General features: G+C 33.4%; 1 protein-coding gene across 1 annotated transcript; it reads left to right on the top strand.

Annotated features, from left to right (window-relative positions):
- The first annotated feature begins 144 nt into the window (after window positions 1-144).
- Window positions 145-5,845, top strand: LOC135623590 (ATP-dependent Clp protease proteolytic subunit-related protein 4, chloroplastic-like). The gene is made up of 7 exons (XM_065126735.1): window positions 145-457; window positions 1,429-1,632; window positions 2,307-2,362; window positions 3,086-3,212; window positions 3,395-3,472; window positions 5,498-5,611; window positions 5,690-5,845. The coding sequence occupies exons 1-7, from the start codon at window positions 164-166 to the stop codon at window positions 5,759-5,761; spliced, it is 945 nt and encodes a 314-aa protein (XP_064982807.1). The 5' UTR covers window positions 145-163; the 3' UTR covers window positions 5,762-5,845.
- Window positions 5,846-11,889: the final 6,044 nt, after the last annotated feature.

The raw sequence follows: 11,889 nt of genomic DNA, 5'->3' as shown, positions 1-11,889 counted from the left end.
TTTGTCATTAGCCATTAGGTCACCAAACTTTAAGATTGGGTATCCATAGGGCCAGCGACGAGCCCACGCGAAAGAAGAGGCCCACGAGAAAGAAGAGGCCCACGCTCGTCGCTTCTGCCCTTTATCCGTCCCCTGCAGGGAGAGAACAAGCAAGATAGGGGCCATGGAAGTTGCCTTGTCCTCGCAACGATTGGTCTCCGCCGACTCTCCCCAAATGCTCTCCATCTCTCCCAGATCGCAGGGCAGCGGCAGGTGGGCACCGAAGAGAGCGGCTTTCGGCCGGCCCCCGGTGGCCTCCTCCTCGAGGTCTTGTTCCCTCGGCAGCAGCCTCGTTTCCTCTCCTTTTGTCTGCGGTAGCGTTCACGGCGACTTCAATGGGCTTCAGATTAGGCTTCCGTCGCTGAAGCTGCCGGTCGTATCCACTGGCCGCCGACCCACAAGGGGTGTCGTTACCATGGTAACCAATAGAAGAAGAAAAATGGCATCTTTTCCCTTATTGTTTCGTTTCTCTTCTTATTCAGTATATTTTTTTTTGCATTTGTTTAGTTGAAAATGTTCCTTATTTCTTTATGTTGATTTATTTTGCCAGTTCTGAGTGATGTTATGGTCCCCTTCATCTGGTGAACTTGAAGCGAAGCCGATATCTGAAACTTTCTAACAAAAATGGATTTTATCTGCCTGTCCACAGAATCTGGTGTTTGCTACCGAGATTATTTGTTCTAAAAGATCATTAGCTCAGATATTGTAATTTTATATTGGAAGTCAACCACTTTATCAACGAGTGAATTGGAATGTTTCTTTGTCAATTTGCATTTTGTGACTGAACTATCTGAGAATGACAATTTGCAAAAGAATTCTAAGAGGGTAACCACATGTTGAGATATCTGTAGGAGAAAAACAAAGTCAATTATAATAGTCATATAAAATTTTTGTTTGGTCTAAGGGATACACGATTGTTACACCAAACCATCGACACCCCTCTCCACTTTAAACACTTTATATTAGCATGTTCATTCATTATCAATAAGAAAAGAGCTTTAGATTGATCCTTTAAGGAGTTTTATAGTTATGTGAAATTCACTGGACACACTCCCTATGGTCTTAGTATTAGTAATTATTTTATCATGCAGATTTTTTTAATCACATCAACAGTTAGTAGATATCTTTGTCGCAAGGGTAAGACTGTATAGACTGATCTCCTTGACACCTCGCATTGACTTTACCTTCATGCACTAGGCTGTCCTTTTTTCAGGTATTGCATTCCTATTTTCTTTTTCAAACTGTTGGATATTGCTGTCATATCATCGCTTGCTTTTGAATGCTATAATGTCCATGATTGATATTTGATTGTATTCTTTTTGCTGTTTGATGAATAATTATCATTTTGAAATGTTCATAACCCTTCATTTTGTTTTTACTTATCGACAGGTTATTCCTTTCTTGAGAGGAAATGCTTGGGAGCAACCACCTCCTGATCTCGCTTCTTACTTGTACAAAAATCGAATTGTATATTTGGGCATGTCTCTTGTTCCATCAGTGACAGAGTTGATGATGGCAGAATTTCTTTACCTTCAATATGAAGATGTAGAAAAGCCGATTTACCTATACATAAATTCCACTGGAACAACAAAGGCTAGTTGTTCTTTCCCCTCTTAATGGTTACATCTTTATTTACCTTTTTTATTTGTGAGGATAACATTTTACACGTTATAATCCCTGAATTTCTGATACATGGTATTTGGTAGATTGAATATTAGAAAAGTTATGTAATATGTGTATTTCTTTGTTTATTTGTTAGCTGTATACTAGATTTAACCATTATAATTGAGGGATACATGACATTGATTACATTGATACTCCAATATTATGGCCTGTGAAACTTAATTATTGGATTCACATATGGATGCTGCAGTTATCTGTTTGAGCTACATGTGTGTCAGTGGATTTTAAAACCTGCAGTCATGTTATCTCCATATCAGTAATAACATATGCAGCAGTTATCTGTTTGAGCCACATGTGTAAATGAAGTTTCCAGTTTAGCTAAGATGTTCCATCATCAAGACTGAATAAAATTTCTGTCACTTTTAACTTAACACAAGTTGCTATGTAGCAGAAGCATGTGGAAAATGGAAGCATATTGTTGCAGAATTTCTTTCAAGACTTTGTGTTTCTCTAGGGTGACTCCAGTTGGTATCTGTGCTTTATTTGTTTGCACCACATTTAGTATTGTGACACAAGATACAAGCTGACTTATGATAAAAAACAATCTTCCTATAACTTACCCTATTTTTATGTCAATTCTCTAGGGTGGGGAGAAATTGGGCTATGAGACAGAGGCTTTTGCAATTTACGATGTCATGAGGTTACTGCCTTCACTCATGTTATTTGAACTATGTTGACTTATCTGTTCATGTTACTTTTGAGTCTGCTGACTTTATGTGATTAAGTGCATATTACCCAAGAGTTAAATAGTTGCTTTTTCTTACAAATTCTTTGATGAGGGAAGATGTCTTTAATGCTTTATGAAAGTAAGGGCTTATAACTAAAAAGGTGATAGACCCTAATATCATGGTAGATGTGTGTTTGAATATCTGTGATTGATTCAAGACTGCTGCAGTAATACTCTTATCACTGTACAACTAATATAACTTATTGATGAGAGCAATGTTGCAAATCGGAATTATTCTATTACCTCAAAGTAGTTCAAATTTCTGAAAGTCACCATAGTCTTGTTGACATGCAAATCCAGTTATGGACTGGCATGGATCTGTCGGCTCCATCCAAGGGTAGAGCATATAGGTTTATTTTTTTGTTTGCGAATACGAGGCGGTATAGTCTGATATACCAGTTGATGAAATTGGTAACAGATCAAGATTTAATTTCTTGCTGCAATGAAATTTTGAAAGAATTGTTTTGTTACCTCTACTTGTTTCTTCTCTACTTTATAACTTTATGATTATCATGATTATACTGCAGTCCTTTTCATGTTCATATGGGGATAAATGAAAATTTGCAAATCAGGCAGAATGATATCAGTTGTAATATGCTTAATATAATTCAATGTATTTCTTCCCTCAAAATATAGTTATGTCAAACCACCAATCTTCACACTGTGTGTTGGCAATGCTTGGGGAGAAGCTGCACTACTCTTGGCTGCTGGTTCTAAAGGAAACCGTGCTGCTCTACCGTCATCAACAATAATGATAAAGCAGGTAAATTCACCATTCTGTAATTTTATGTCACTACATTTCAGTGAACTGTGGTATATTTGGCTTTTATATTGTATATTTTCTTTTTAGACCAAAGTAGTTGCCTTTTCTTTCTTTGATTTATTTGTTGATTAGATCTATAAATTCTTACTGATATTATCTAAATTATGCTCCTATCGAAACAGCCTATTGCAAGATTTCAAGGTCAAGCTACAGATGTTGAACTTGCAAGAAAAGAAATAAGAAATGTGAAGGCTGAATTGGTATGGGTTCGCTCTTTTGCTAATGAAACTGTATAACACCATTCATTTCCGATTTTAAAGAATCTTCCAGATGATGTGCAATAAGTTTGTTTAGGTCATTTAAAAGTTATTCTTTGGAAACCTGGATTTATAAAATTGTGGTTTTGGTTGATTACTTGATATTATCATTTCTCATGCACTGTATTAAGTGCTTTATCATTTTATATATGTTGTTATTTATCTTTGTTTTATACATCTTGGCATTTGTTAGAGATTTTCTTCTTGAGTTGGTAGATGTCTTAAGTTATTACTTAACCAAACTTCTTTAAGCCATTACAATGAAGCCAGTAAGTGCCTGACTAGAAATGACATTGAATTTGTTTCCATGAGGTATAAAATTTTATTTTTCGTCAAGGAAAAGAACCTGATATATATGGAGAATTTTCTTCATTGAAAAGGAAGCTAAAACTGAACAATTTGGATTTAACATATCCATCTGTTGTTGTGTTCTTCTTCTCCTCTCTCTTTTTTCCTCTATTATTGATGTATTGATTTTCTGTTGCTTCCTTCTTGTTCTCCACCTTTGTCTTTTCAAAGTATTTAACGTCCTTTGAACTAGTTAGCCAATTTTTTTTTTGATTGATTACATCTCAATTCTAGTAGTACTTCAGTTTGGAAAATATGGATCATTGTTATTCATATTCAATGCATTACTTCAAACGGATATGTTTGGCTTTGTACTTCTCTCTAGGCTCCAAGAGAAGTTAGTGCCTGACCGTGCCTTCACTTCAATGATAACAGCACTAAAACATTCTTAGAAAGCTATACTGAAAATGATGGGGTTCACATCCTTACTCCATTTAGTGGTACAAGTCATATATCAATGTTCGTAAGAAGTCCTTTTGCAAATATATAATAGCCAATTTAGTCAATCTACTCCTATACAGTTGAAAATTTGTTCTTGGATTTAATGTGAAAATAATCCAAATTAATGCTTCAGATGCTTGCTTGTTACTATTTTACTATTTGAAACTGCATATCCATCATGGTAGATGGTTCTGCTTCCAAATATTTCACCTGGAGATTCCTTTAGTGAGCTTCTCCTAAGAACATTCCTAATTGTGCATGTCTACTGGTCCGAGCCTAGACTGGTTCTAATGCCAATTTGGATACATTTAAGTGAAGGTTGAATCTTAGACCCAGATTGCTCTTGAGGCTGTTTAAGTACCAGCCTTACTATTCTGTTTGATGTAGCAGGTCTGAGAGGGATGGAAAGAAAATGTAACTTGGATTTGTCTTGTTCTTAGGAGGACTACTCAACTTTATCCGCTTCTCCTTTATCTGCATTCTTCTTTCCTCCGGGGAGGCATGCTCGCTTTCCTGGTTCTCTCACTTTTTTTCCCCATTCAAGTCCATTTGGTGCTCGGTGTGACACCAGTAATCAGAAAGTAAATCCATTCTCTAAAATTATGGTCAGGGTGCTTAGAACAGTGACTTTCTCGTGGCCTCACAAAAATTTTCTCAAAACACAGCTTTTCATGTATGGAAATAGATGACTACCTTTATTCTATTCATAATCATGCAACAAATTGCCTCAACCAATTTCTGCAACAAGATCTATGCTTGTCACCACAGGCATGACTTTCTTTTTTCTAAGTGCATTTGACATGTCCAAAAGAAACCATTCTTTTTTATGAAAATTGCAAAGGAAAGTATTCTGCTTATTTTTTTTATTTTCTTTTTTGCTTTGTTACATCTCCTTTTCCTGGCCAATATGGTGATGTATATAGTGGTTCATACAAACATGAATGCGATCAATATGACACCGTTAACTGATAACATTATAGTGGATTGTTTGCTCATATGAGAATGGGTTTCATTCTGGTGGGATCATATGATGGACTTCTGCAAAACTGGTAACAACTAGGATGAATGAGAAGCAACATCATACTGAAATAGCATTTTTAGTTTCCTAGGCTTTCCAAGACAGCTTTTGAAACTATGCTTCTGATTGTTATTATTGAAAGTGATGTCAAACATGTTCAGGTTGGCTTATACTCGAAGCATATAGGAAAATCTCGTGAGCAAATCGAGGAAGATATCAGACGTCCGAAATATTTCAGTCCTAGTGAAGCAGTTGAATATGGTATCATTGATAAGGTAGTATTTAGCTAGAGAAACACTTTTTGTTGCCTAATTTTTAACACAAGCTGTGGCTGAACTCACCGTTTATGGCAGGTATTGTACAATGAAAGAGGACGCGAAGATCGGAGTGTTGTTTCAGATCTTAAAAAAGCTCAACTTATATAGACTGCTGAATCTAAGACTTGCGACAAAGAATTTTAAGAATGTATTATGTGATTATATTTACAGATGCAAGCTGCATTTTGGTCAGTCTTCAAAGAGCAGTCTTTTTCAAACATTAGTGTAGTTTGCTGCCCAAATTGGTTGAAGTTCCTTTTTAATCGTGTGGTGATTTCATAGTTTAATGTCGGTATAAGTCCGATGTGGTGGTGGTGGCAATCAGCAGCAATCGGAGAGCAAGTAATGGTCCTCACATGTGCCCCTCGTTTGATCAGCAGGAACAACGGCCTCATCCTTTCATTTTTTTGTTGATTTTTAGGCCTCAATGAGTAATAATTTTTGTTTTTGCTCTATATCTGTTCTATATGACTTGCAACATATTGCAGGAAAAAGTCAGCTATTTTTTTACCCGTGATCGCAGAAACGAAAGGTTTTATAACTAGTGAAGTTAATATTGAATATGTTGAACATACTTTTAGCAATATTATGAGAAAAATAAGCAAGAAACTTCTGTAAGCAGTAGTTTTAGGCAAGGATTGCTGAATTGGTCCCTACCAATGTATCGATCATATGTGTTGGTATGGTATGTTGGGATATATTAATGGTATATTAAAAATTATAAAAATAACTCCAAAAATATTTATAAAATAAAAATTTAGAATAGGGTTCTAAAGTTAAAAATAGATATAAATTTAGTAAAATAATCTAAATTATGAAAGAATAATGGTATATATCTTTTTTGGATTTTCAGGAGTAATCTTATAATATGTTTTGGATCATCTTTTCATTAATATTGAATTAATTATGTACAAAGAAATGATTTGAATTATCAAATTTTATTTTATTAATTTACATTTTTAGTTCAAATGAATTAAGTAATCAATCAATCGATATACTTGGTTTACCATAAGAAAGAATGATTGGACTTCATGGGCGGTAAATCGAAGTCCTCGATCTTATAAATTTGTATATTAATTTGATTTGTTTATCGAACCAAATTGATTCCATAACATAGTATACTGATACATTGTATGTCATTGGTGCATCAATATTATGATAGTCGTAGTCTGATCGTTATGGATCACACGTGTTCGAGGCAGTTCATGAGGTAAGTACAATTGTGGCATATATTAGTACGAAGCATAGAGAATAATGTCAGAACTTCTACTTTCACTACTGATATGCTATTTTGTATCATAAGAATGATCACCATACTGTTGCTTGGAAAAGTTTGGCCAACTATCATCGTATTATTGTTGGCATAAGATTATCCATAATATGATGATTATGAACACGATGAGCTTTGCTCTATGTTTACATCGTGTAGGTTTTGTTGTATCTGCTCAGAATAATCCACTACCTTTCTCTTCCGTATATAAACTTAACTAATACCTTTTGAGTTCTATGATCCAAATCTTGGATGCTATATGTAAAATATTGTTCTTTGATCCATGCACCACTCTTAAATTGTGTAAATGAGACCATTGACTCCTCGGCGTGATCATCATCATTGGTTGAGGTACTATTGTCCATGTCGCTACCATGTCTATAAACTATTCAGGTTGTTCAATGCTATTGAGAAGGCGTTTCATTATTTAACTCAACTTTTCCCAATAGTGCCACTAATGCCACTGTATTCCTCTTTGCCTTTTCCTTTGCATGCTGAGCAGACGACTATGACGGTTGGGTGTATCTAGTTACTCAAGTAGTCTAACTTGATGTTCTCCCACCCCTTCCACCACGTTATGATTGAGGGGAATATTTCTCCTGCCGGGGATGTGCTTCAATCTTCTTTTTATTGCCTCGATGATAAAACATGGACGTTGAGGATCTCCCACCTCATCAAGTAGAGGATCCTCATGGTTCTCTATTGCTTCGACCCACTCTAACATCGACAACCTTAATGACATGTTATAGTGGACATATATCATTTTCTCTAACCGTTTATACAATAGTCTGTTGTGGATCTTTATGTAAATCAATGTAAACATTGACCAATTACATTCATAACCACTAGATGTTGTCGTCTAAGAAATTACATGGATAACAACCTTCCGTGTATTCCCTTCAAATTGTAACCACTACTGAAAAAGATATAAATAGGACTTTATTAACATAATAAATAATTAATATAAAATATAATTTATAATCAATATATGTTAACTTTTTCTCACTATAATCTATATTATAATGACATGATATAAGTATAATGTTAGAAAATGAATCAATTATTTTCCAAAATAATTGACTCTCCATAATAATATCAATTACATCGATAGTATTTTACAAGAGTCGATATATAACATTCCGTAGTGCCAACAACAAATCTAATCGCGTTCCAAAATTATTCCGAAATTGAATGACCAAATTTAGATAATTCGCTACAAGATAAATATTAAAAAATTAAGTTAAATTACAATAGTAATTTAAAAATTAGATAATAGTAAAACCTTTTAAATATTAAAATATTATGAATTAAATTATATCAAATATGAATTTACCTATATTATGGATATCTTAATCCATATGAACTTTAGTCATTGATGATCTATAAATATTGCTCGACCTTATAATCATCTTTAAATGCTTTCTTAACTATCTCTTTTGTTGTAATTGGCATATATCTAAGATAAGGCATTTGAAGATGCTTATCCATATCGATTTTATGGAGGACAACATAAAGTGGTTCCACTCATGTTATGATTTTTTTCATAATTTCCTAAAATCTAGAAGAAAGAATAGTATTTTTTTTATCTTTTTTCCATCGCTCAATGTCGAATATCTAGAATCAGACCATTCTTGTAAGATGACCATTGCCTTGAGGTCCTACCTCTTTTGTGGTATTGACTTTAAAACAATAAAACTTATAGCAAATCGAATGACTCTAGGTCCGAGTATCTCACTATTTATATATTTTTGTATTAAAGAATGGATCAATAATGATTATATATAAACTTTGTGATCGATTATACTCGAGCTATGCTAACTGATGGTAGCTCACAGTATCCTTCAATATTAGATCCATGCAATGTAATGAGCTACACATGGAGTCCAAAATAATGTTTTCCTCTTTTTCATCAATTGTAAATTAAAATTAGCATTCTTGAAAATGGCTCCATGACTATCTAGATAGTGTATTATGATTTGATCTCCTCTACTTACGGTTTCCATTAAGTTTTCAATATTGTTTGCATCTTGAATCTCGTCGAAAGCAATAACTGGCTTATGAAAATCTATCTGTTTATTGCAATAAATAAGAAGATTGATGATACTCATTCTTGTTGACCCTATCCAACTATCACACATCAGTGTCACCCCATATTCATCCCACTCCCTCTCGAAGGATTTGATTTAATCATTTAGTTATGTCGCCTCCTCATCTAAATATACACCGTGGATCTCCTTTGGTTATGGTTTGATCCTATGCTAGATTTTTGAATAGAGGATACATTACTTTGATAATATAGACCTTGGATTGTATTTGTTTGAATCTTATGGAAGTTAACCATTTTACAAGTCGTCTCATAAAATCACGGATTCCATCTTACCTTATGCTACCAATTTAACTTAATTTAGGAGGGGCAGTTGGTTATCTTATGCTGGTCGACCTTTGGATTCCTTGTGGCACAGGCCCACTATTACAGTCATGCTTTCATTGTGAGTCAAGTTGTCAATGTCCCATTGCTTCCTCGTAGATGTACTGATGCTCCAATGATATAAAAATACTAACTATGAGATCATGTTCAATTTCATCGCCACGACCATCACATTCATCATAGCCAGCTCTTGCGTACCCTTACAGGTTTCTTCCTCCAGCTCTTATCTTCTTTTTCATTGCATCTTCCCTTACCTATTGTAACTTATCTTAAAAGGATTTATGAACCTCCGTTAGAACCTTCTTACATTTTGCAATATCGAGATATCTGTTAGCCAATTACATCTTCACCTGGGTGATTCCTCTACCCTTATTGATGTAGTCATAATAAATGCATTACTAATGATGATAGTTTCAGTCTATCTTTCGAGCATGATATGAAGCATCCTCATATGCATGTTCCCTTAGTACCATGTTTCTACTAAAATTGAATCAAATAACAAAGTGCAAATATACGTAATGAACCAACTTTATCATTAGAAACATGTCAATCAACCGGCATTAAATATGTAGAATTAACTTAATATAACAAAAATTTTCAGTAAATACACTAATTATAGTAATAAAAAAACTTAAATAAACCATAATTATCTCTATTTTACCATTATAAAAATATCAAACATGCTAAAAATTATTAAATATGTATATTTAACCCAAAGTAAGTAAATTATGATGAAATCATAATTAAATATATTAATTACACTATTAACATATTTAATTACCTTTTAATTATTTTTTCTTCATCATTATAAACATGTCAAATACTTTAATATGCATCAAAGATATTTAATTAATCCAATATGTGTCAAATTTTGATATCATCATAATTAAATAAACTAATTATAGTATTAATATAGTTAATTAATCCTCTTTCACCACTATAAATATGTATTAAAACATTGAATTGATCCAATTTTGATTAAATCATCATTAAATCCACTAATTATAATATAAAAATCTTAATTAAAACCTAATTACATCTATTATACCATCACAAACATATAATTCACCTTAATAGACATGACATATAAAGATTTGACCCGCTAAGTGTTTAATTTTGAAAAAAAATTAGTATTAAATATAATAATCATAATATTAAATATTTTAATTACTCTTTAATTAATACTAGTTTATCATAAAAAAATATATCAAATAATATATTAAATATTAAATCATTAACTATATAGAATAGGCTTAATCATCTTATAAATCAGTAAAGATATAGAAAAAGAACACATACATCTTGATTAGAGTGTTCTTCCTCTTAATCCTCTCAAATTAATCTCTCAAATTTGATCAAATCTATAAAATATAATTTTGTTGAGTTTAGGAGAATGAAAATATGAAAAATGAGAAAGATATGTGAGTGAGAAAGAGTTTGAGATAATTGAAGAGATTGAGAAAATGAAATAAGCTATAAAAAAAAAGGAAAGGAAAGGATTTAAAAATTCTTTCCAATGGTTCAAATAGTCAAATTAATCATTTGAAATAAGACAATCTTAATCCTTAGTTAGTAACAATCAAAATTTGATCATTACTGACCTGTATCGGTTAGTAACAATCATATTTTGATCGTTATCGATCGGTACAAATCTTGTATCGAGCGATACTAGGTCATATAACTATACCATCCGGTATAGGGCAATACGTGTCGGTATAGTAAATCCTAGTTTTAGGTATCCATATTTAGTAATTCAAGAGGAAAACAAAGTTTGTTGTATACAAAGTGAGAAAAACCAGATGGTTAAAAGCATTGGAAGTTTAATGTTAGTGTTATACCTTATTAGAGGTTACTATCACCAAAAGGCTTGTTGTTGAGTAGTAGCCTTTACAAAGGTTAAAGTAGGTTGTTGAATTCTTCTAAATTTTGAGGAACTCCTATCTTATATAAATAAATTTGGCTCTTCTTAATTTCAGTATCTTCTATAAAATACCGATGTTACATTATAAGATTGCATCAGATAATATAAGGACACGGTGCACCCCCTCAAGAGAACTAACTTGCTCAAGTATCTCTTCGAGGGGAATACCTAATCTGTAACACCCATGATTAGTCCCACATCGAAAGTGATCAAGATTAAGATTGACTTATAAGGGTTTGATGAGTGTACTACTATAAACTTTAGCTTAAGCATTTTGGTCAGTGTTAATAGGCTAGTTAGCCTATTAGGCTCGGGTCCTAATATTTGGTATCAGAGTTGACCTAACATTTGGGCATGGTGAGGGGGCTCGAGTAGGAAATGACTACCTATAGACGGAGTCAGAGGACTCGTCACGACTTGGAGCCACCACTGGGCTATACCTCATATGCACTATGCTAGGGTCTGATTGTAACACCCCCTGATTAGTCCCACATCGAAAGTGAGCAAGATTAAGATTGACTTATAAGAGGCTATACCTCATATATACTATGTTAGGGTCTGATTGTAACACCCCTAATTAGTCCCACATCGAAAGTGAGCAAAATTAAGATTGACTT

Source organism: Musa acuminata, chromosome BXJ2-9 (genome assembly GCF_036884655.1).
Source record: "Musa acuminata AAA Group cultivar baxijiao chromosome BXJ2-9, Cavendish_Baxijiao_AAA, whole genome shotgun sequence".
Lineage (NCBI taxonomy): Eukaryota > Viridiplantae > Streptophyta > Magnoliopsida > Zingiberales > Musaceae > Musa > Musa acuminata.
The sequence above is the reverse complement of the archived record's forward strand: the minus strand, read 5'-3'. Positions and strand labels throughout refer to the sequence as shown.

Bases quoted from the DNA above. Each gene is read 5' to 3' on its own strand.
- LOC135623590 (XM_065126735.1), top strand. From the start codon at position 164: ATGGAAGTTGCCTTGTCCTCGCAACGATTGGTCTCCGCCGACTCTCCC. The intron at 1,633-2,306 runs GCTAGTTGTTCT...TCAATTCTCTAG, and splicing joins ATTCCACTGGAACAACAAAG to GGTGGGGAGAAATTGGGCTA. The intron at 5,612-5,689 runs GTAGTATTTAGC...CGTTTATGGCAG, and splicing joins AATATGGTATCATTGATAAG to GTATTGTACAATGAAAGAGG.